This window comes from Protobothrops mucrosquamatus, unplaced genomic scaffold (assembly GCF_001527695.2).
Source record: "Protobothrops mucrosquamatus isolate PMUCROS unplaced genomic scaffold, P.Mucros_1.0 scaffold2445, whole genome shotgun sequence".
Classification (NCBI taxonomy): Eukaryota; Metazoa; Chordata; class Lepidosauria; order Squamata; family Viperidae; genus Protobothrops; species Protobothrops mucrosquamatus.
In genome coordinates this window covers 320687-346769 of record NW_015388517.1, presented here as the reverse complement: position 1 = coordinate 346769, position 26083 = coordinate 320687, and the positions used below count along the sequence as shown (strand labels likewise).

The 26083-nt window shown below is 41.8% G+C and overlaps 1 protein-coding gene across 1 annotated transcript in view; it reads right to left on the bottom strand.

Moving 5' to 3' along the window:
• Positions 1-26083, bottom strand: part of DTX4 (deltex E3 ubiquitin ligase 4) — a 38064-nt gene that overhangs the window by 1195 nt on the left and 10786 nt on the right. Inside the window, exons 2-8 of the mRNA XM_015825024.1 lie at positions 15048-15792; positions 11243-11304; positions 10338-10499; positions 6141-6202; positions 5224-5376; positions 2335-2496; positions 1642-1731 (exon numbers count right to left, since the gene is read on the bottom strand). Coding sequence (XP_015680510.1) covers positions 1642-1731; positions 2335-2496; positions 5224-5376; positions 6141-6202; positions 10338-10499; positions 11243-11304; positions 15048-15792 — 1436 coding nt within the window. The remainder of the gene's footprint in view (positions 1-1641; positions 1732-2334; positions 2497-5223; positions 5377-6140; positions 6203-10337; positions 10500-11242; positions 11305-15047; positions 15793-26083) is intronic.

The following is a 26083-nucleotide window of genomic DNA, read 5'->3' as shown; positions in this document are numbered from 1 at the left end:
AGCAAGTACATTGTCTAGGTAGTTGGGATCAGGGTAGCCGTGGCCCGTGAGATTGGACCCAAATTCCGTCTTGTGGTGAATCTCATTCCAGATGACTGTATCCGATTCCCCAGTGGTGCTTGAAGTGCCTATGGCAAAGATCAGCCTTCGATCCCAGGCCACCAACAGCAGTTTCAGCACCTGCCAGAGGAAATGGACACATATTAGAAGAGTTGAGTGTCCAAATGAGAAGGGGCTTAGATCAGAGGTCCCCAACCTTTTGGGCACCAGGGACTGGTTCCGTGGAGAGAGGTTTTTCCGTGGACCGGAGGGTGAGTGGTTTTGTGTGCTGCTGGCATCTCGTGGATGGGGCTTTGTTTGTTTGTGCGGCCCAGTTGCTGGCATGCCGTGGCCCGGTACTGGTCTACGGACTGGGGGTTGGGGACCCCTGGCTTTAGATCACACAAGCAAAATCACTTCTGATTTTTTTTTCCACTGATGTTCTTGCAAAGATTTGGATTCTGGTGCAAATCTACCCAATGGATATGAATAAACTCCACATCTGTACAATTGAAGTAACATTACAAGCACTAATAGAGGCTCCAAAGCATTTACTGCTTCAAACTTTCTTCCAGTATTTTACACAGAAAGGAGGGGTTTTTCCCCCCTCTTCCAAAAGGGGAATACTCTTGATAACATCAAGCACATTGAAAGGAGCATTCAATAGGGAAGATGTTGGATTAAGATCAAGGAGACCGTGACATTTACTGACTGGCTTTGAATTATTTACTCTCTCTTATTTTGAGGATAAAACTGGGAAGGCTACGGAGAAGAAAAAGAATCCCATATGACTCCTTGAGCAATAATAGGAACATGCGTGAAACTTCAAGCCAACTCTCCCTAGGCCAGTGGTGGCGAACCTATGGCACGCGTGCCAGAGGCGGCACTCGGAGCCCTCTCTATGGGCACACGCATCGTCGCCCCAGCCCCACCTCCTCCCACGGCCCCCTCCTCCCCAGCAGCCCTCCAGAGGAGAATCGCCCCCGGGCACGGCCCACGCAATGCTGCATAGCCAAGAACATGGTAGCGGGGCAGTGGGGACAAGACTCTAGCCTTGCACCCCATCATATGCAGATGATGCTGCAGGGCGCGGGTGGAGGGCGTGGACACCATGGAGCTGCTGGGCTGCCTGGGTGATCTATGGCGGGCTATGGAAGTGGTGGGTGGTCCAGCGGGCACAGCGGAGCGGGGACAGGGGTGGTGGTGGGGTTTTTGGGCACTCGATCTCTAAAAGGTTCGCCATCACTGCCCTAGGCAAATTGGATCCTTTTCCCCAATGCTAAGAAATAATTACTCTCAGTTGTGCCTGGGAGGGGGATACATGTGTGCAAAGGGTTGAACTGCAATTTCCATCACCTTCAACTACTCCATTGGTTAGAAACAACTAGAACACTACAACCCTTCTTTTCTTTCTAGGCCTCTATTTCCTTCGTAGAATCCAAAGCAACATAAGCTATCATTGTGTAAGTTGCTCGGAAGAAACTCTCCGATGTCAGTCAATAACAAACTCGTGCCTTAGACAGGATACGCTGTTTTTGGTAACTAGATCTAGTTCCAGAGACACATTTTTATATTTATTATAATATTAAGGTGGCATTCTACCTTTCTGCCTCTTTCACTGTCTGGGAGGTAGCAGTGTCGAGGAAAACCCCGGGCAGTAAAACTCTTCCCAGGACTCGGGTGCTCTGGTCCCTAGAAAGAACAGGAAATAATTATTACTTCTAGGTAAAAGACAATGCACATCCAACTGAGACAACTATCATACAAATTAACTAAAATCCCTTTTTAGATGGGTCTAAAGAAAATTCAGCTTCAGCAGAGGGCACTATCTCACTGGGACTGTAAAGGCTGAGAACTGAGTTGGCTTGGGGCTACGTGGACTGGAGACTTCTAATCAATACTTCGGCTAGCTCAGGGGTAGGCAACCTTGGCTCTTTTATGACTCGTGGACTTCAACTCCCAGAATTCCTGAGCCAGCCAAGCTGGCTCAGGAATTCTGGGAGTTGAAGTCCACGAGTCATAAAAGAGCCAAGGTTGCCTACCCCTGAGCTAGCCTGAGAAACCAAAATCATCTTGCAAGAAGCTGGTGGCTAAAGGTTTCTATATTGCTTCCCAGAAAACTGAAAGATATGACCATGAGGTCACCAGAAGTAGTTTGAAGGAGGCTTCACTTTTTACAGAAGGTTTACAGGAGCAGGATAAAAAAAACCCCAGCTAAAATCTAAATACTGCATTGCCCACTACGGTCTTAGTTGCAAATACACTCCTCTTAAGACCCCTACCTAGGAATCTCACCTGTATTCCTGGTGGAATGTTGTAGATTATTCGGATAGTTTTACAGTCAAGGTGTCCCGGCAGTGAATGCGGGATGAGGTGATATTCCATTTTTCCAGGAGGCTGGGTGCCAGTCTTCACCCCATAGATGGTTTTGCAGGTTGGACACTGCAAGCTCCCATCCTAAAAGAAAAGAATGTAAATAATAACACCAGCACAGAATAAAAAGAAAATCATCAAGATGATATTAAGTAATTATGCTACTAACATCGTAAAACCGCTTAAGTGGTAAAGGAGTAATAGATAAGATCTCACTGTCCAGAATGCTTCATAACTTCATACATACTCAAATTAAGAAAAAAAAACAGAAGTAGATTAAGGAAGATTGAAGACAAAGTCTGTCCTCTCTTAATTTGCATATTTAGCCCCTCTAGGCATTTTATTCAAATCACACATGTTAAGTTCTTCCAACCATAGTTTGCAGTGTTAAGCATAGAGTCAAGCTTTTTAAAATGTAACATGAGAATATTTATTACTTTTAATAAGCAGTAAGAGAACTGAATTTTTTAAAGGAGAGAAAAGATGTTGCTTCAATAGTTAAGTCCACAATTTTATCACAGGTTCAAGCAATGTTTTGAACTCAGTTGACAAGGAAAGCCTCTTTCTTAGCCCAGGGAACAGCAGTGAATCTGCTAAACCACTGGAAATACTATTAAATGGCGTGAATTTAAATGGACTCCAGAAGATGGTAGAGGACAGGAAGGCCTGGAGGAACGTTGTCCATGGGGTCGCGATGGGTCGGACACGACTTTGCAACTAACAACAACAGAGATGGGTGTCTTTCTGTCCATGGACCCCAAATGGCAGCTGGTGAATTCTCCCCTTTCAATTTAATTCTGAGTCAGGAAAAAAACCAGACTCTTCCATTAAATTATCAGTATTTGCCTTTGATTTGAGTAAATTATTGACTAGGCTCACTACAATAGATCTTAGCAGCAAACAAGCAAAAGCCATAATTTGATTCTTTTTCTAATTTGTTCCTCTTAAAATAAGATAAACCTTTATTGTCACTTTTTTTTGCGAACACATGGCACACATTAAAAAATGAAATTCCAATGCCTGCTCTCAATATGTGTGTGTGTATGTGTGTATGTGTATATATATATATATATTCTTTAGTCAAGAATAAAATAAGCCCAAGTCTGTGATTTGCAAGATACATTATACTATGGCCAAAACAAAATAAGTTTAATGTGGCATGTGATCCAACCCCCATGTATACGTGTTCGAAAACTGTGGTCTGATTGAAAGCACATCTGTAAAGGTATGTGTGTGGGGGGTGTTGTTTTGTTTTCTTAGTTAAGAGTTGATTCTTGTCTGTTTAAAATCATATTCCTGTACAAGCATTAGAAATGTAATTATATAAAATGATCAAGAAAGATTTGGCAATGTAGTTTAACAGGTATGGCCCCCTGAGGTAGCAAGCAAAAGCCAGATAACAGGGCATAAAAAGGTCAGGTCTTGTAAATGGAGCAATATTTTAGTACTTTATTGTAGAGAAGGAATGTAGATAAAGGGTGAAAGCAAAACTAAGGCACCAGCCTCAAGATCTGGATTTATGTGATTATTTTATTGTTAATATAGAATTAACAATAATTCTATTGTTAATGGGGGGAAGGGGGGAAGGGGATTAGGGGACTGAAATTATAAAAATTGATGTATTTATATGTTATAGGTAAATAATGACTGTATTGAAAAGAGGAGATGCTCGGCTGGACCCCAAACTGCACTCGAAGAGGCGGTTAAGAAGGGAGAGGGGATGTAGGTAGGTGGAAAGGAGGAAGGTGGAGAGGTTGTGGGCTAGAGGGAGGAAGGACAGGAAAGTGAATGAGGGTGGAGGCAAGGCGGGGACCGCCGAGCGTCTCCGAAAATGTACTGATTTGGATTATTTTTTATTGCTTGTGTATGTAAATGCATCATATTGGTATTTGTTGTGTAATTACAAAAATCAATAAAACTTTATTTAAAAAAAATATATAGAATTTTTTTTGGGGGGTTGTCCTCTCTAGGCAAATGCAATTAATTACTCATGACTGATAATGTATATTTTTCTCTACAATCTTTTGCAAATCTGTATTTGGTGTCTTGGTCTAGTTGGTTGGGAGTACAGTGATCACTGTTTCAGAATATTTTAAGAAAAAAAAACCAATTTTCTTTGATCTGTATTGCTTTCGTTCATTTTTCCATAGATAACTTTTTTCCATGACAATGGAAACAGAGGCCTTTTCATCCAATGGCTGTAAGTCAGCCAGTCTACAACTTCTAAGGGACATTCTGCCTAGACACTGCCATATAACCAGAGACTGAGAATTTTGTTTTCTCAAACAGTGCATTAATAATGAGATTTTTAGACTGACGTGCCATCATAGAATCATAACTCAGTTAAGAGGGGAAATCAAAATACTATTTAACAGATGGTGATCGTTAGAATTTCTAAGCACGAGGAAATACAGCCACCTGTGTGATCTTAGCCAATTCAGGGAACCAATATGTATTATACCTCTGTTGTTTTCTCAGTTAAAATACAGTAAAAATCAACAATACAATTAAATATGAGCAGCACAAAGACTTTTCCTACAGCATGTGCAACGTTTCCTAGAGGAAGTCAAATAAATTATGATATGTATTTCCCCTACAGCTTATGAATATAACAAATTGGATGTGTTGAAGCTCCAATTTGTCCCTTGTGACTTCCTCCACTTTAAATGCAGAACAAAACACCATGAATGGCATGAAATCACAGTATCCCCAAGAGACCGTTATTTTTAAATATGAAGACTGCTAGCTATTCAGCCTTGAATAGGGTCCACGATTTACCCAGTGTTTCCCCAGAGAATCCCAGGAACACACCTTATTTCCATTGTTATACATGGCCACAAGGCAATGGAGGTGATACATGTGACCACATTTGGACAGTTTGCCCACCAATTCTGGCTTGACGACTGGTTGAGGCCCTTTGTAGCCTGAGGGAGCAGAGAGGCGTTCCATGCAAATAGTACAGTCCTGAAGAGAAGCGGAAAATTGTTAGGTGAGAAAGCATCAGAATCTTGGTCTACAGATTAGGTTACATAGGTGTGAGTTGTTGCGGTCTTACTGATCTCCTTGGAAATAGATACATCTAAAGCAGGGATCTTCAAACTTGGCCCTTTTATGACTTGTGGACTTCAAGTTGAAGTCCACAAGTCATAAAAGGGCCAAGTTTGAAGACCCCTTATCTAAAGAAAGTATATCTGCCACAGCCATCCCCAACATTAAAATGAGAGGAAGCTACCCGTAGAAGTGAGGATATTGAATTGACCATCTAATTCAGTATTATCTGCCTGATTTGAAGTGGTTCTACTCTGGTCAGTCTCAGCAAAATTCCTCTACACATTTTGGCCTTCCCTGCATCTTCATTGTAAACCAAGGACAAACCGGGTTTCTCTGTATTTTATTAACCAAGCTTAATGGCTCCATGTTATGTGTGAATACAGTTAATGGTGGGTTCAAATCACATACTATACAAAGACCAAATTCACTGTGCTTAAGCTTAGTGCAATATAAATTTAGCCACTTTGGTATTCTGAGGAAATACCCACCAAAGAAATAAGCTACACAGCAATAGATAGTTAATCGGCATATTGTACCACTAATAGTTACAGTTTAATTTTTGCCCTGAAATCTGCATACTAAGCATATTGCTCTGCATCAACAAATATTTCACTACACTTTGGCGGCTTCATACACTTGCAGAAATAGACGCCCTATATAGAGAAAGCCAGACTTACCTCATCTGGAGGATGGCGTACCTTCTGCAGGTATTTTTTCAAGACTTCCTCTGTAGTTTTACCTAGACATCAAAACAAGAGAAGCAAACTGAATATCTCTTTCCTGATAGCCATCAAGAGAACGGAAGACAGGGCAGGAAATGGAAAGCAGGGAGGAAGGGAGCAAAGCTTCCTAGTGCTTTGTTACAAGTTTTGAGAGAACTACAAAAGAGAGAGAGAGAGAGAGAGAGGGAGGGAGGGAGGGTGGGTGGGTGGGTGAAAGAAGAGGGAGAGGGAGAGAGCAAATGCCATTCTGCAGCTTTGTGGAGCCTAGTTTTCTCCTCAGGCCTTTGGTTTTAATATAGGTAGGCCTTGACTTGTAATCACAACTGATGCAAAATTTCTGCTGCTAAACGAGATAGTTGTTAAACAAGTTTTGACCCATTTTACGACCTTTCTTGCCACCGTTATGAACTGAATCACCGCAGTTGTTAAGTTAATAACATGGTCATTAAGCGGTTCTGGCTTCCCCATTAACTTTGCTTGTCGGAAGGTGGCAAAAGGTGATCACATGATTCTAGGACACTGCAGCAATCGTAGATATGAGCCAGTTGCCAAGCCTCCAGATTTTGATCACGTGACCACGTGGATGCTGCAACAGTCATAAGTGTGAAAAATGATCATAAGTCACTTTTTTCAGTGCCGTTGTTAACTTCAAACGGTCACTAAATGAATGGTTGTAAGTCGAGGATTACCTGTACTGGATCAATTCAGATGTTACTAAGTCGGTTTGTGAAACATAACCATAGTCTGCCCAGACATTCAAACTATCAACTAATATTTCTGAACGGCAAACCAGAATCAGAAGCTATGGCTTGAAGTATATTGCATACCACCTTATTCTCTAAACTATGATACTAGGCAATCTTCTCCTTCCAGGTCAAAAGCACTTTGATGCACTACACCCAGATGAAGGCTCCTTTCGTGTCCCATGAAGTTGCTCACTGAAGTGGTACCCATTTATCTACTCGTGGTCACCCATTTTCAAACTGCTGGATTGACATGAGCTGGAGCATGTGATTGGAGCTCATCCTGCCCTGTGGCAGCAATGGGTCTTGAACGCAAGCCTGCTAATTGTCAGCCCAGCGTCCTAACCTTGTGCACCACCACACTCTTGTACTATTCTCATCAATGAATGTCAACTGAAGGTGCATCCCTCTGTAAGCCTGCATGATACATAGAGGCAGGCTAAGTAGAAAGAAAATAAAAACAGTCATAAAACTTTTGCTGCGGGCTTCTTAATTAAGCTTCCCAATAATCTAACCTACCTACAGCTCTGCTTTTGCTATGAACTAGCATGGTGGCAGGGTTCAGAAAGAACGTGCTTGTTTTAATTTTAAATAGGCTAACACCCATGTGTACATCTCTACAAAATTAAGAAACAACAACAATAAGAATGAATTTTAAATCATCATACCAACTTGCTCAGACTCCACAGTGAGTCAAAATTTACACCCTTCCCACGTATGGGAGAGCCAGTTTGTCTCTCCTTGTGATGTTGTAATATTCTTGAATGTGCCTCCAGATGAAAGGTGGCTGCAAACCAAAGTCAGGCTAAGCAGTTCCAAGTCTGACTCCTTTACATGATGGCCCTTATCCTTCTAGCCTTCCTCCTGCTTTCAGGAGTATAATTTTATGAAGGAGTATATAATACCCATAACCTTTGTGTGCCGCTGCACAGATGGATGAGTGATTGAATTCTGCACCGAGGAGATAGCAAAGCTTATAGAAGAATCTCTACTCAGTGCCCTGAGGAAAATGTGCCTTTGTCTTCAGTACATAAACAAACAGAGACTACAACAGATTAATCTGTCAAAAAAAAATTAACCCGTATCCTGTCTTAAGAACAGAAAATATCTTGGGGCAGAGCACAGACAATGGAATCTCGTAGAACAGGGACATGTGATGCTTTCATGGTTATGTTTTTGCTCACTTTTTTTATTTTTTTCTGGATATGAGGGGCATCTCATAGGTGGAACTACATCACCTAATTAGTCAGGGCCGCAATTTCTCACTTTTTACATTGTTCTCCAGCATCTGGGAAGAATTCTAACCTGACCAAGATTATTGCAGGAATGAACGACTTAAACTCTCAAGAGTTGCCTCAACTCTTTCTCTGTAGCCTTCAAAGCACTCTCCAACCACAGCAGCTGAAAACTGGTCTGCTATTTGAGGCAAACAATAATGCTCATGGGGTGAAGCAGAAGTCAAAAATAGATTTAGCAGTTAAAAACCAAAGAAAAACCCCAAAATCTGGGAAAAGAACCAGAAAAATGTGGCTCTAACTACATGTGCCACATCCCTCCACTTGTTTTATATCAGTCTACCCTTCCCCCATCCCAAGCTCTTCTTCTCCAACAAAGTATTATATGGACAACGGCTACTGAAAGGTTGCTCACCCATAGCTTTACAATATTAAAGGACATTGTACAACATTACTCCTCTAAAAGGTGAGACACTATATCACGGGCTTCATTATTCTGTTATCAAATGATATGAATCAAAGGTGGAACTTGAGTTGCATATTACCTACACATTACCCACTTCTATTCACCCTTATCCCTGATGCATGCAATTCTCTAGATAATTGATGAGACAACCGTACTCTGTATGTGCTCCCTTGAGAAAGATGGAAGGAAAGCAAAGAACAGGATGACCAGCAGCAAAGTGACAAGAATCAATTACAGCAGTGATGGGAAATCTGAAGGGCCAAGCTGGGGACAAATCATCCTGAAGGTCTAGCTACGTGATTGCTCAAGGCGGATAAGAAAGGCACTCACACAACTGACAGCAGACTATAGTGCAAAATTTAAGCTTCAGCTCTTTATCATGAAAGGAGCATGGTAAGTGTATCTGCCCTTGTGGCATTTTAACAAGGCTGGTGGTGAACTCGTGCGCTCACTCTAATGACTGTGATTCCATATTCTTTACAGACACACAAGGGACAACAGGCTTCTAAACATCTCTTTTATTCCACTGTCACCTGGAAGTAAGGCTTACTATTTGTCAAGCAGATGGGATGCACCTTGGAGAAAGGACAATTTAAAAAGGAAAAGCCACATACCAGAGAGAGTGTGAAATACATCATGCTCACTACAGCTGGCTGGGAAAGGATGAGGCAGTGGCGGATGTGTTCTGCTGGGAACATGTGTTAGGTAATGCAGAAGAGTGCTCTGGAAGGACACTGGTTGGATATCTGCCACTGTCCAACCATCAACGGATACAGCCACGCGTGTGGATGGGGTAGCAAAATGGAAGCGGGGAGGTGGCAGCGCAGGGAGAACAAAACTCTTTAGAACAGTGGTTCTCAACCTTTTTAATGCCGCGACCCCAACTGGTCATAAGTCGAGGACTAAACTGGTCGTAAGTCGAGGACTAAACCAGTCGTAAGTCGAGGACTAAACCGGTCGTAAGTCGAGGACTACCCAACCGGTCGTAAGTCGAGGACTTTCCCTGCCCGGGAGCGCCGCGCATGCGTGGTTCTGCCCCCTGCGCCGGCCGAGGCGTAGCTGGCAAGTGGCAGAGACGGAGCAGGCCGACCACCAGCTGGCCCAGCCCAAGGGAGGTAAGGCACCCGCCGGAAAAGGGGAAAAAAATGGCAGACAAAAAAAAATGGCGGATAAAAAAATGGCGGACAGCCTTGCTTGGCGACCCCCATGAAATGGTCGATCGACCCCAAATGGGGTCCCGACCCAAGGTTGAGAACCACTGCTTTAGAACAATGTCTGAGTGATAGTTACAAGAAACCAGGAGAGAAGAGAAGAGAAGAAAGGTCCGTAGACCGAGGCCTGCAAAGACAGGAATATACTATCATCCTCCAGAAGTAGCCAGCCAAAAATAATAAGAGAATCAAAACACCTGTTATCCCTCTGCCAAAAGTCATAAGCAGCCAGGGACACACTAAGGCAGAAAAGGAAGATGCAGGTGTTTACCCAGCAAGCTTAACCTGTTTTTTTTTTTTCCCAAGGTACAGCTGGCGCCTCAAACGATCTTTCAGTTTCTAACTTCAGTCAGCACAAAATCTGGTTTGGTATGATGTCTAAGTTACCATGTACATTCTCTTTATGGGTTTGCATATTTTGGACACCCGCCCCTTCCAGTTATGCAATTCTAATGAGGTGAGGCAATAGGAAGAAGCAGAGAAGCTCTCGTTCTTACCTTTCTTGGTCTGCTTTTTGGTAGTCTTACGGCAGGTATTGGCGATGCCAGGGATGGATTTAATGTCACTCTTGCTGACAGGAGGAGGGTGCAGAACCAGCTTTGGAGGCCGAGTCAGACAGACAGGGAGCCCTGCAGCACTCATAAGTATCCCTGTGATTCCTGACAGGAGAGGAAGACAGCACAAGCATTTATAGACAGCCTCTTTCTTGCTTTATATCTGCTTTACACTTATGGGCTAGGATCTTGTTTCATCTGTGCGGTTATTGCCCATTTATACAGGGTTATAGCAGACTGGTTCTTTGCCGGTTCCAATTTTTACAAGGCTTTAAAGGAAATCAGAAAACTAGACAACCATTTACAATGTCATATCCTCTTCATATGTTCGACTAATATGCCATGCTGGTCTCAGGGTTTGGGACTCCAACTTATTTGAAAGGCATTAATGTTGAGGTTTTTAAAATCCAAACTTCTAAAACGTGCACAATCATTATCACGCACACAGTTAAAATGAGCATTTTTTTTTCTCTTTTAAAGTTCCACTCCCTCCCTATGGCACGTGTACAGTACACTAGTTTCCCCAAAACTTCTACCTTTTAGAAGTGTTGCGCTGTATGACTCTATCTATCCCCAAGCAATGTGGGCATTGAACATCCCATCTTGTAGAACATCACTATCACCTTCCTTTATCTGTTCCTCAACACGACTTGTATCTTCATTCATGTACTGCTCAATGTTCCTCTTCCACTTTTTTGAATGAATACAAAGAATTGGCTCCCAATTCTTGGGAAAACCCTGCTGAAGTCAGGGTTTCAAAATACCTTCCTGCTTAAGCGTCCCTTGCTTAGGTCAATCAAGAGCTATTAATGGTAATTCTGGTCCCACCAGATTTTTGGTTCTCTTACCTGCTAGGGCAGGGTTGACTGGGCTTGAGCCATTGAGGTTTTTTACAGGAACTGTAGGGACTCTATGATAGAATAAAACACAGGTTATTAGAGGCGGCTGGAAAATGAACCTGCATCTCTGTAAAAAAACCTAAGCATACATGGGAAGAAAACTGTGAACAAGCGTCAAAGCAAATCTTGGATTCTCTGAAGGATGGAGCTGGTGATGGAGTATGAGAAAAGAGAGGAATCCATTATATCCTATATATGCTATATGGAGGAGGGAGAGAAGTTTTTGTGTATTCTTTGATCCCTGGACATTTTTCTTTAACATCCTAAAAGGTACCAAGTCTAGACCAATCTAGCATGACAGATTACAACTCTGCCTTTGGTTGCTAGCAGCCTGAGACACAAACACTCTTCCTAGTTGAGCTAGGAGACCCAGTCTGAGAAAGATAAGCAAGCAAATGGATCTTGAAAGAAGGGTAGCTAACAGAGGCATAAGGACTGGTTTGGTCAATAGGCAAATCAGTGGTTGTGATAGGCATGTTATTCCTTAAAGGCATGTGTGTGCACAGGGATTGAGAAGATGGTTAGATGTATAAGGATAGCCTTATTCCAGTCATGATCATCTACCTGCCCAAATGAATTACAGGATGACTTGTAGGGACTGGCAGGCCACGGGAACAATAGGAAACAATCTTTTTTAGAAAATATTTTCAGGATAATTCTTCCTTCTAATCTTAATCTCAGTGCTGATTTTTTTCTAAGGCTATACTTTCTGCCTGAAGTTAGGATGGTATTATCTTAAAAAAACATCCAGGTGCCTACCAGAAATTTATACCAATTTGCCCATGAAGAGCTTTTTCATACATTTCATAGACTCAGTCACCACTCTGATGCAATTCTCCAACGCCCAAATTCTGCCCATGCATTGACAATTAGGCTGGCATAGGGACTAGAATCTGTGCATAGAGGAATTGACTGTCACCAGGCATGGACCTGGCCACCAAATCTGATGGTTTTAAAGGGTTAACTAGAAAAAATGCACGAAAGATCTTGTGAGTTCACTGAATCAAAATTGTTGGTCACTGTTAGACCCAAAATGTTTGAACTGATAGCAATAGCAATAAGCATTTAGACTTATATACCACTTCACAGTGCTTTACAGCCTTCTCTAAGCAGTTTCTAGAGTCAGCATATTGCCCCCAACAATCCGGCCCCTCATTTTACTGACCATGGAAAGGCTGAATCAACCTTGAGCCGGTGAGAATCGAACTGCCAAACTGCTGGCAGTCAGCAGTCAGTAGAAGCAGCCTGCAGTACTGCATTCTAACCACTGCACCATCTCAGATCCATTTTTACCTAATCTATATAAATAAAAATGTAAATGTTCGTTTGTTCAAAACCTTAAATCTCCGAAAGTTCTTCACCGATTGCTTTGAAATTTTGACACAACGTTGCATTCGAATACGCGCATGTTTTAATATACCTACTATTATATAGATGTCACACCTGTGACAGGTAAAAACATGCTTTTTTTGAAAAACAGCGCCATCTGTTGGACATAAAAGCAACACACGCTTTTACCAGACTGAGCCACAGCAACGCGTGGCTGGGTACAGCTAGTCTTGAATATACTTTGAGAATGCAAGAAGTGGCAGATAACCATGTCAACATGTACAAATGGATACAGAAGGAATATGCATTGAATAGCTTTCAAAAAAATAGTTTGGGGTTTCTTTCGGAGAAAGACATGAACAAGATTCCTTGTCCACTCAAGGTAGGGGGGAAAAAAACCCTGTAGCATGAAATGGGACCACATTATAAAAATTAATATCATAGATCCACAAAACCTTTAGAAAAATTCTCCTCGCCTTTGTATCATCCAGATAAATTGACTACAAACTTCTACAATTTGGTCAATCAGCTTGGGAAAAACCATTCTTAGAATGGGTCCACATACCATCTTTGGGGATCCTGTTTGCTCACCGCACCACATAAGCTTTCAGGCTTTAGTCTTATGGGACATCCTCAATTTAACTAGAAGCCATGTGCACCAATGATCTGACTAAGTCTGCCAGCTTTACAAGACCAGCAGAAACCAACCCAATCCATAGAAGCCTGCATGATACTGGGCTGTTCCGAGGCTTCTCTGACAAAACTTGACATCGGTTTTGGAACACAAGAAAGTATCCTATTCCAGGCACAAATTCCTGCTTTCAAAAGTGAACAATCTTCAATTTATTCCTGAGACAGAACTGCAGCAATTATCAAGGCCTCTGGAATAGGCATAGATGGAGGATATCTGAAAGGGCTAAGGTTTATAGACAAAGTGGGGCACCTTTTAAACTGGACAATAGTTGCTGTAGTTACAGATTAAGGAGCTAGCTGGAGACAGAGAATCCTCTAATCTGAAGAGAGAGGGCATGTCCCGCCCTCCCCATTCGCCTGCCTTCTCCTCATTCAGGCTCTTTAGAAATCTTGGTTGTGTCTCCCAGTTATTCACAGAGCCTTTTGTTCTGGGGAAGCATCGCCTTGGCCCCTTCCTCCCTTGCTCTCTTCCATGGGAAAGTCTTTGAGAAGGGTCATGGGCAGAGGGGGGAGCAACCAGCAACAGACGGCCGATGGCAAAATCGTACAAAAGAGAAGGAACACGCTAATTAGATGTCCAAGAAAGAGTGTTTTGGTCAAGGGAGGCCTAGCAGGAGGGGGATGCTGAGGATAGGGTACCTTCCAGACTGGGCAGCAGCTTGAAAAAAAATATTGTATGGGCCTTTTGATAGGAACCCACCCACCCCAGAGCTGAAGGGTAAAGAAGAAGAATGTTTCACTTCCTCATTAACATTCAAAAGGGGCTTTAAGGCTTCCCCGTTTTATGGTTCAAAGGGTCTGTGGGATTTGATGAACAGAGGAAGGGGGACTGATGGAGTAGCGTCAGTCAATGTCAGTCCCAGCTTTTCCTTAGGAATTTTCTATCCTGCTGGTATTTGGGCCGAGATATATTTACAAACAGCTTACTTCTGTTTAACCATCAAGAGTTTGTTGCTTTTCTTCAGAGCTTCCCAATATATCCTACTTTTCTGATTAAGTTCTGTCTCACAACATACTTGAGTTTCCTCAGTAACAAAATATCAAAAGCCACTTTTCTTTCTATTCCCAGAGCACCTGACATGTCATTCTTCAAAATTCTGCAATGTAGTCTTCAAACGAAATATCTCCACGGGCGGCTCCTCGTAAGCCTTGACAAAACTGAACCACACTTTATAATCCATGCAGTAGATTTCCTATGTTGAGATATTTAACTTAGAAACTGTCTGCATTACCTCCCTCAACACTGTCTCCAAATTTATTGTATTACCTATTACCTGCATATTTCCACAGTCACCCTAATCAATTAAATCAAGACAGCATCAAATTGGGAAAGGCCCATCTGCAATATCCCAGGAACAGAGGTGACCTTCCCATAGTCTAAATATGGATAATGGGAAAACAATACTGGGCACATACTGCATGCCTCCATGTGAGGAGGAGGAGGAGGGACACCAAGATGTAGTATTAGGAATGGTAAACAAGTACTTAAAGCCAGTTTGGTGCAGTGGTTAAGACACAGCTAGAAACAGGAGACTGTGGGTTCTAATCCTGCCTTAAGCACGAAGCTAACTGAATGATCTTGGGCCAGTCCTTCTCTCTCAGCCCTAGGAAGCAGACAATGGAAAACCACTTGCAAAAATCTTGCCAAGAAAACTGCAGGGACTATTTCAGACAGTTGCCTGGATTCAACACTGACTTGAAGGCACAAGTAACAACAAAAACGAATACTTACCCTGAGGCAATGAGCACACGGGACTGTGCGATGGCCAAGCGCTGCAGATTGGTTCGGTTCAATGTATTAAGGCTGGCGCGTGTCACTTTGCCATTGGCATTAGGAGGACTGGCAGGGGAATTGCTTGTGGTGAGGGCAGGGGTGCTAACTGCCTGCCTTCGGTTCACTTGAGATGCGAGGGTCTTCAAAGAGCTACGCATGGTGGCTGTTCCATCTTGTGGCCTGTGAACTGATGCTGGCGTGGGGATTTTGGCACTGCCAGAAAGGGAGACAGCTTTACGTGGTGGTGGAGGTTGAGGCTGCTGGCTAGCTGTAGCTCCAGTTCCTCCATGGCTCCCAGCTGCCACTGTTGCCTTTATGCTCATGACCAGAAGGCATTGTGGACAAGTGCAAGCAGGGGCAGGAGGCACATTGGCTGCACCAGGGCTTGCTGGCCACGACTGAGATTTGGGCAAGGTGCCTGTGACCAGTGGGTAGACCATGTCAAGGCGGCGGCGGACACGGCGCTTGCGTTGGGTCTGGCGATTGATCTGCCCCATCGTGCTGAAGTCAATGATGTAGCAGAAGCCAATGGAAGTGAGATCAATCCAGGGGTGCTGCTTCTCATAGGCATGTTGGATGGTAATGCCCACCTCCATGTCGTAGGGGGTCCAGGTGCCATTGTCGTTCTCCCACTCCCACACCACACCCTTGCCTGGGGCTGAGGAGGGGTCATAATAGCTGCGCCGCACTGGGCGAATGGTGCCTGCGAAGGGAGACATGGGAAAGTAATGTCCAAACAAAAAAGACATCAAAGAAGATAACATTAAACCAAGCATACTAGAAAATCACGCATAGGAAAGAAGCGTGCCAGAGTTTTAGCCAGCTAAAAGAAAAAAAAATGTAGCACAGTAACAAACATCATGTGCTTTCACCGACATTTATCCCCTAAAGAGGCAACTAAACCCAATCCAATGTTTAAGCTCAATCATCTGCTTCTCACATGACAGCCCGAATGCTATTATTTCCAAGTTTACAAGTTCATCATAGATGTGGAGCTATGCCGAAGATCCATGCATAAACAGAGAAGGGAACAACAGAATTTCCTGGCAAACGAGTGTTGAGGACAAATATCAACAAAACTGAACTAGTTTACTGATTCAATTTCCTTTCCATACACTCTTTGGCTATGCAAAGGGCCTTGGAAACCAGATTTATGCATGTTGTCTCCCCACTTTTACTTCCTTCCCCGTCTATGTGTCATACACAGGTCTCCCTGAGTAGTAATAGCTCCCACTCCTCTCTGCACCACATTTTTAGGAGGAACTAAACAGATGGTTTTCACCTTCCTGTCACTTATTATTTGCTATTTTGCTGGCCCTTGCCCCTGCGACCCCCTGCCCCTCAATCCTCATGTCCTCTCTATCTGCCCTCAATGATTGTTCATGCTAAAGAACATTCTGGATCCTTTGAAAGTTAAAAGAGGGTGATCCACGTTCAGTTCTCGGTGGTTCAGTCTCTTCAAATGAATAAGCTGACCTTCCCCCCCCCTCCCTTAGGAACTGTTGAAATAACAACAAAGCACTGGAGGAGAAGAAAAAAAATAAACACTGGCAGAAAAATAAGGAAATTCATCTCCCATTCCACCTATGAACCTTTTGCTAAATACAGTTTATTCCTGTATCACCTGGAGTGACAAGTAAATAACCATTATTGGATAGAAATCATTATACTATTAATTCTAACTACTCAGAATCCCAGTATCAACTCTGGGCGGGTAGTGTTTATATAACCAAAGGCCCCATCAGATGATCAGAGCAGGGATAATATAGAGATCACACCCAGTGGCAAATATTTATACAAGCCACAGGGGATAACCTCTGCACTGAAGTTTCAGGGCTGGAATTAACCCTTGATCTCCCAAAACTCTTTTGCCAGGAGCAAAGACTGGCAGAAAATTGGTTGCTTGCAGAAAATGTGAGCCCTTGATGTCTTCCAGACAACTGCAATATTTCTTTTAGCTTTATTTCAAAAATATCTAGCTTGCCATTCCTCTCCCCTGAAAGTTGGTTCAGAAGAGTAGAGAACTGCAATAGATTAATTACCATAAATAGTAGCAATGAAATCCCTGGCTATTATAATAACAGATATATCTCAGGAGGTTGCAAATTCATTTTATATTTCAATAATTATACCCTGTAGTCCCCAGATAAGACAGAGGCAGCCTTCAGAAAATACTGACCTATTTCATCCATAAAATTAGCTAATGAGAATTCTAGTATTTTATCCATGCCTGTAGAGTCAAATTAATGGGGTTAAAGATAATCTGATTAGTTGCATTCTGAAACTATAATCCACAGCTCTTATATGTGAGAGGTGGACTACTCTAAGGAAGTGAAAGAGTTGCTAAGAAAAACGAATGCAGGAGCTAGGCAGGCATTTACAGGAGTGAATTAGAAAGAAGGGGGGGAGGAATGCTTAACCCTAAATCTTAATTATTATGATGAAATATGTTACTTGTATACATGAATGTGTGTTTTATGTATACACATACACACTAGAAACAGGTAATCCTCATTTAGCAACTGCCTCACTAAGAAACCATTTGCAGTTACGAAGGAGATGAAAAAGTAATTTTACGATCAATCCTTGCATTTACAACCTGTGTAAAGCAAAGAAAAGCTGGCGATCATAAGCATGCCTGCAGTTTCATTTAGCGAATGTTTTGCTTAATAACCAAGTTGCCAATCCCAACTGTGGTCACTAAACAAGGATTACTCTCTCTCTGCCTCAGATCTATCTATCTATCTATCTATCTATCTATCTATCTATCTATCTATCTATCTACCTACCTACCTACCTACCTACCTACCTACCTACCTACCTACCTACCTACCCTCTCTTTCAGATCGATCCATCTATCTTGCACAGCTACATATGCAGGATCTTGTGACATTGAACCACGGATACATCGTAAAAATTTGCCACCCAAAAGATCACAGAGTCACAGCTCTGAAAGTGGTAGATTTTTTTTAATTACAGAGGAACCCAAACAAATTCATCAATGAAACTGGAATTGTATACAAATAAGAGACTGTTACTAAATTAGAATCTTTAAGCATTAGGTGAGCATTAAGGACAACACTGCAGCAAAGTTCAGTGAAGAAAATTAATTATAATGTTGGTATTTATAAGAGTCTGCCTAAAAATGCTGTGGCAGAAAAAAGACCGGGCATGATCTAAACACAAAACTGGAAACCACTCTTCAAGTGGTATTGAAGAGAACCATAGATGCAAAACTTCAGAAGAATTTGCAGATTGGGTTCAGAGTGAAGACTTGACCCATGGACCAATTAATGCATAAATAAATCTGCCATCATCTACTGACCTGAGTGTGATGGAAGCTGGCTTGGTTTGGGTTGAAGAAAAAAAGGGGAGGAAGAGAAAGCCTCCGGCTTGGCAGGAATTCTTGTTACCCCTCTAATTCCAGAATTAGCAAGGATTTTTTAACCCAGCCACTGGGGAATTTAGCAAATCAAAAGAAAACGAAGTTGTCATTTTGGGGATTGTCTAGCTCAGCGGTTCTCAACCTATGGGTCGGGACCCCATTTGGGGTCGATCGACCATTTCACGGGGGTCGCCAAGCAAGGCTGTCCACCATTTTTTTCCCCTTTTCCAGCAGGTGCCTTACCTCCCTTGGGCTGGGCCAGCTGGTGGTCGGCCTGCTCTGTCTCTGCCGCTTGCCAGGTACGCCTCGGCCGGCGCAGGGAGCGGAACCACGCATGCGTGGTGCTCCCGGGCAGGGAAAGTCCTCGACTTACAACCGGTTGGGTAGTCCTCGACTTACGACCGGTTTAGTCCTCGACTTATGACCGGTTTAGTCCTCGACTTACGACCGGTTTAGTCCTCGACTTACAACCGGTTGGGGGTCACGGCATTAAAAAGGTTGAGAACCACTGGTCTAGCTAGATTTGGGAAATCATCAATGAAGTGTCAGAGACAAAAAAGGAAAGAAGGGGTCTGCTTTTTCCTTTTCCTTCCTGGGCTGAAAAGAGGAAGAAAAAAAATTCTTAGCATAAAGCTGGTAATCATTTTTTTTGGGGGGGGGGAGAGGAAACTTTAGCTATACTATTGAGCAAGAGACTGTTCAAGCCACATACACCACAACATTTCAGGCTATCTCAGGAGAACTCAACAAACACAATGAGTTTTTAACACACTACAACTGTTAGGGGATAAGGCACTTGTAAATCTATCTCACGTGTAATTTGTTCCTGCATAACTGCCCTGTCTCCTCCCCCCCCCCCCGGCTTCATCTCAATTTAAATTCTAATCGGTTTAGCTATTCTGTGCATCCAGTGAAGTAATCTGCAGCTCCCAAAACATGTTTTTTTTTAATAAAAATGTGTTAGTTGGAAAAGGTGCTACTAGGTTCCTCCTAATTTGAGGGCATTATGGACTTTCCTCCTATATCCCTTAATGGCTATTCTGCACAAACTGACATGATTTTATTTGGCAACACCAATAGAGCATGACAAACTTGAATACTGGAATTACAGACTATTCCAATCAGTCAAGGTTTAGTCTATTTCTTTTAAATTCAACATCAAGAAAATAAGTACTGCATACAAGTTGTGGTTGCTTATAAATACACTATGAAGTACTATATAATTTATCCTTCCCTTAAACAGGATGACTGAAGTCAATATAGAGCTTCCTTGATGATTACTTGGACAATTTTGCATGCAATAATAGTAAGAAGATGCATTTAAAGGCCAAAGGTAGTTGCAGAGGTTCACTTACACTGTTTGACTTGTGTCTTGCTGAATTTTAATAATGGGGAGGCTTCTCTTGTTTCTTTGCCAAGCTGAAATGGAGCTCCTTTTTTCTACTGCATGCTATGTTTACCAAAGTATGTAGAAACTTCCACACACCATTCCCTTCTTCTCTGTCAATTCTCTGCTGCATGTAACCCCCTGGTATTACAATATCTGAAGGCACAAGTTCCTACTGAAATTAAGCGTGTCTCCTACTTTGAATTCCAACAGGGAAGAGAGGCAGAATATAAAATAATATATACATATACATTTAAAAAAACCTCCCCAAGCTGGACTCTGAAGTCCTCCCAATAGTTCAGCTTGGGGAGAACAGAAGCTAGAGGGGGGTGATTTATGAGGGAGAATCAACAAATGATGAATTGGCTAATCAGTCTTTCATCTCATCCATAAATTCATCTTCCAAATTGTGCTCCTCTATGTAATTTAAACAAACACAGGTTAGGAACACATATTTGCTGGAATAACATGTCATTCTTTCCACATTTACCCTGAGAAGCAAAAGCTGGCTTTCCCCGCTCTCGTCATGGGACTGGAAATATTTTGACAGCTCTGTTTGATTGGCAGCTGTTTTGCTGTCTCATCTTCTCAATCCTGATCCAAGAAATAAAAGCTAAGCAAGCAGTGATGTAGCTAACAGCTGCCAAGATACTGTTTATTTTGACAACCATTTAACTGGGATAGTATATTGGGGTAACTCTTTAGAGTATAGTACATTTCTTGCCAAAATAACAAACATGAGAAGGTCTTGCTGCTAAGAACAAGAGAAAAAGAAAGGTCAACAAAATTCCTTCTGGAGCTGGTTTTACTTTTATGAGATGCTAAGAAATGCCATAGAAGAGGCATAATCTTCAATAAACCAAGCAAGGCAGGGGAAGATTTAAGATCACCACAAGCCCCCAATTGTAGGCAATTATTGCAACTGATCCCTTTATTGCAACAATGCTTCCTTTGCCCCAGTTCACGGACTTTCAATGTTCTAAGATCTCTGAAGAAAAGCAGAGCAAACAGGCAGAAGGAGAGAAGTCTAATGGTCTTGTGTTTGTATAATGATTTATTTTATAAAAAGTAGAATCCGCCTTATTCCCAAGAGATCAGGTCTCCGAAGCGGATGGTCTTTAAACCTATAGTCAAAAGAGGGCTACTTTGTATGACAAAGCAAAGGACTATGGATCTCCATCAATATAAGTGATGATGCATTCTGGTGGCAATGTTAAGACATTAATTAAATGACAAGTCTTGCTTCACCAACTGCCTATCACACTAGTTTCTTTCTCGCCCAGCTCTTTTTCCAGCACCAAAGTCAAGCTGGAAAGAACTGCCTGGACATGGGAAACTGAAAAGCAGGCGGGGGGAGGGGGGAGCTGATATTCAATTGCAATTACAAAAACTGTTTTGTATATCCAGCCCCCCCCTTCAACATTAATTTAATAACCTCCTTCACTCTACTTCTCATCCCAGTGAACACAGACACGGCACCTCATATTCTCTTTCTGCAAGGTTCAACAGAAGCTAAACCTGGCTATTTGACCACCACCCGCTCAACATCCCAATCTATTCTTCAATATTTTGAAGACTGTTTATGTGGAAGTACAATGATGTGTACTCAGAATTTCTCAAGAAATAAGGCACTCCCTTATTCAGACAAAAAAAAATTAAATGTAAAATTTCCAGACAATATGTACTTGCATGGGTAAAGGACAGTAAGGGACAAAACTGAAATGTAATTTCAGTGGTGTGATGAGGTGAAGGCAGTTTAGGAATCCTGACTTTTAATTTCTGGTCTGCATAATTTAAGTGGTAGCTAAAACTGTGGTATTAATCAAGGACACAGGCAATTGTGCAGAAATCTCATTAACTTTGATACAAGACATATGTAACTGACAGCTGTTGCTAACCAAGATTATGTGAAGAATGCAAACTATTGGCATCTTTTGGATGTATATTCAATTCAGTTAACTTTGTTTATAACTGCAGTTCCAGAAAAATAAATATTCTGATCAGGGACATTCTCTGCAAAAGAAGTATTCTAAACAGAGAATGACTATTTACTGAAGCACATTTTCACAAGAAAATATGATAGGCGATTCTTGCTTATATAGTTAAAATGAACAGGAAGTTGGCAAATTCCCCAGAAGAGAGTTATTCAGAGAACAGACTAGGAAATAATTGGCTTGTGTACATTATGACCTATATTTACTAATGCCTTAACTAGAACCAAGAAGAGGAGGAAATAAATCAATTAAAAGGTCAACATCTCTGCTGTAAAACATTTAACATTGACTACTTAGCATTGAAAAATGTTGTGCCTAAATTATATTTCCCCCCTTCTTGGTTGTTAAAGTAGTATTGATTTTCACTGCAAAAAAATACCCACACATACCCACAAATATTCCATGTGCAACTGATCCACAAGGCTTCATTCTCCAGGCTAGCAACTACTCTGATGAGCTGGGTTAACAAGGACACTATTTGCAACAACACGCTCATTTTTTCTTTCTTCTTCCTGCAGAACCTGTTCCTGCAAAACCAACACCTGGTACCCCTCTTGTGTAAAAAAGTCTGTACATCCATAGCTTCAAGCACACACACAGTCAAAGATGATGACTGCCTCTGTCCATTCAAGTGAATACAAAGGCCACTTTTAGCTAAAACCAGGTTGAAAGAATTAAAAGGTGTGGAGTAAGACAGTGACAGACTATGCTAACCAGTAGATGTGTCAGCTTTATTAGAGTTAGAAATGGAATGTAATATACTTGTAATCTTTGCAATGAAGGATGGCATTGATGCCCTGGCCTAAATATCCCTAGTGGACCAGCAATAGAGAGAAAATGATCCAACCTGTAAAACCAGCATGTACTGAGCAATCTACAAAACTGGATTTTTTTTAAGTTGAAAGAAAGGTGTCTCTTATTTAAGCGATTTTTGCTATAGCTGGGAAATTGTGACAGAAATGTGCCCTAAAGGTACAAATCCACCTATATTCTATAATATTAGTTAAGTACTGTAAGCAGTAGGTGAGTGTGAAACACTGTGCCTAGCAAACGGTATTCTAAATTGGATGCAATTTAACCAGTCACAAAAGCCATCTTAGTTTACTCTGATTATTTTGCAGCTTTGTACATTCATGTACATTTTCTCTGAGCTAATATGTGTGTATATCTCAAGGCAGGGTGATTTTAGACAGCTGTTCATGGCTTCAGCTTATTAAATTACTCAGATCCAAAGCTTTGATCAGACATGAATGCCTCTTCTCAAGCAGTGAGTATCTAGCTGTCTAAAGGTTAGTAAGAAGGGGGACTCACATCCCAGTCTTAAATTACCTGTCTTCTAAGATAATATTAATATGAGGGTAAAAAGGATACAGAAAGAGTTTCATAGCAAAACACATTTAAAACCTATTCTTAAAATGAGAAGAATTTGATTAAAATGTCAAGCAATATCAACATTTGCCATCCCTGAACTCAGCAGTAAACAACTCAAGTACTGAATGATTTCAGATGTGTAACTCCAAATAAAAGTAGATCTGTCGATCTATGTTAATTTGAGTCTCATTTTGTTAAAAACAGAAAGATAGGTTTCAGAAATTACATCTGTGCTACAGATTAATGGAACTCCACTAACTAGTACCAGGAACAATTGTCTGTTGCAGATAACTGACGAGTATGAATTAGCAATGATCAAACAACAATAGGGAAAGGGTAAACCTGGAAAATTAATTTTGTTTATTTAGATCTGAATTACATTAAATGCTTTATATTTCATAGCAATGTGCAAAATACAGTTCAAAAGAACAAGGCTCTTGTGATCAGTCCTTATTCCATGAAAAAAAATGTTGAAAAATATACTGCTAAGAAAGCTGAGGGGAAATATGAAGTAATATATGCATCTATTACAGTTATACCCCATTTTTTGTACAATTCAACATTTCCTCATAACAACACTTGAGAGGTGAGTTGGGCTGAGGAGAATGACTGGCCCAAAGTCACCCAGCCAGCTTCTGTGTCCAAATGATCAACAGACCTCCATGGCTCCCATTTCTTTCTAGCTCAGGGGTAGGCAACCTTGGCTCTTTTATGACTCGTGGACTTCAACTCCCAGAATTCCTGCGCCAGCAACTCCCGAGTCATAAAAGAGCCAAGGTTGCCTATCCCTGGTCTAGCTCCTTAACTATTACTCCAAACTGGCTCTCAATGTAGACCATCAGTTTTTGACTAATTAACACTTGGATATTTTTAACTCGACCACATTTCTAATCTCTGGGGGGGGAAAATCCTTCTTTCATTAGGTTTTAACTAAATAAAATCCCATCAAAAATGTTCCTGGGAAATTAGGTAGGAAGGCTGATTTTTAAGAAACAGGCATTACAAAGGGGAAAACCTACTGCAAGCCAAGCCGCTGCATTACTACACAGACCCTATAATTGATTATAATCCATCACGAGAATGAAACTAGCAGATTTGGGGGGTGGAAGAAAGGGTCTAGGAATCTCTGCATCTCCCTCCCCTCCCCACACGCCTCTCTTTCATCCATCAGTTGTGGGAAAATCCTCCCTCCCTGCCTAACTCAGACAGGCCATCAGCCATTCAAGAAGGAAAAAGAAAAGGGACAATAGCTATTGAGACCTAGCCAGGGTCAGGGCCTCTTTACCATCAGAACTCCTTAATGACCCCAAACAACAACATTCATAGCAACTGGGGGAAAGAGAAGCGGGAAGTTGCCCAGAACAATAGTTCATTCAACAAGGCAACTTGGGTGTATGTAAGGAGTCTTCAGCCCATCTTCCCCAAGGTGGCCTCACAGCATTCTAGCTTTTAAAAGGACCCGGGAGATCCCTTCTGTTAAGGTTTGCTGATATCCTTAGGAACTGAATTTCTGCCTTGATCTGGATTAAGATCTAGCTAGCCTATGCTATAGTCACACACATAATTACTCCACTTCCAATGGGTGTTTAATGCAGTTTCATGCCTGCTATCACTGAAAGTGGTTTAAGGAAGTAGGGAAAAACCTTCAATTAAGGATACATTTCTCACTGAATCTAGTTTAGACAAAGGTCATCAGACTACCTTGAGTTTATCAAGGCAAGAAACAATGAATGCTTCATAAAAGGGAGTGGGGTGAAAGAGAAGGGAGAAGATAATCTCTGCATGCTGGCCATGCTGTATTCATATGAGACACTAAGAGGTGGATGGGTTTTTTTTCCACTCAGTATCTATCCTGTAAGCACATATTACAGGAAATCATGCATGATTTTGGACCTTGTCAGCATATGAAGTTGATAAGATAGATCTAAGATGTAGAATAAAAGCATTGATTTGGGTAGTTGATTAAAAGACCACAACTATTTTGAGTAATACATTAGCTGTGTCTATCTCTAAACAAGGTCATGGTCCTCTTAAACTTGTTTTCGTTCATTTTTTGATTGCTTTCTTCAGTGTTTCTCATTTCTGTATCAGCGTCCTATTTTTTTTAAAAAAATATGTCTATTTTTATGACTTTTTTTCTTAATATACATGTTTATAGGGATGTATAAATGCACAGTTTAATGCGCGCTCTTTTCAATTACTGATGTTTTGGATTGATTTCTAAAGCTGCAAGCAACACTGAAAAATTTGGGAAAGCAGAGATAATCAGCATGCAAGGGAGCTTCAGTCTGTGTATCAGACTGTACACCTGAAATGGGTAAGTTCTCATTTAACATGAATCAATTTTTCCCTTCTCCTTTGGATATTTCAGAATTTCCTCAAAAGAGCAAAAATGGAGGGGTAAGACTGGGCCTATAAAGCTAAGTTACAGTTCTGAACAGAATTAGATCTAATAGGATTGGTTACAGCTTCTGTGTGAGAACTAATTCTTTTATAACAGTGGTTCTCAACCTTTTTAATGCCGCGACCCCAACTGGTCGTAAGTCGAGGACTAAACCGGTCGTAAGTCAAGGACTACCCAACCGGTCGTAAGTCGAGGACTTTCCCTGCCCGGGAGCGCCGCACATGCGTGGTTCCGCCCCCTGCGCCGGCCGAGGCGTAGCTGGCAAGCGGCAGAGACGGAGCAGGCCGACCACCAGCTGGCCCAGCCCAAGGGAGGTAAGGCACCCGCCGGAAAAGGGGAAAAAAATGGCGGACAGCCTTGCTTGGCAACCCCCGTGAAATGGTCGATTGACCCCAAATGGGGTCCCGACCCACAGGTTGAGAACCACTGTTTTATAAGAAGCTACTACTGAGA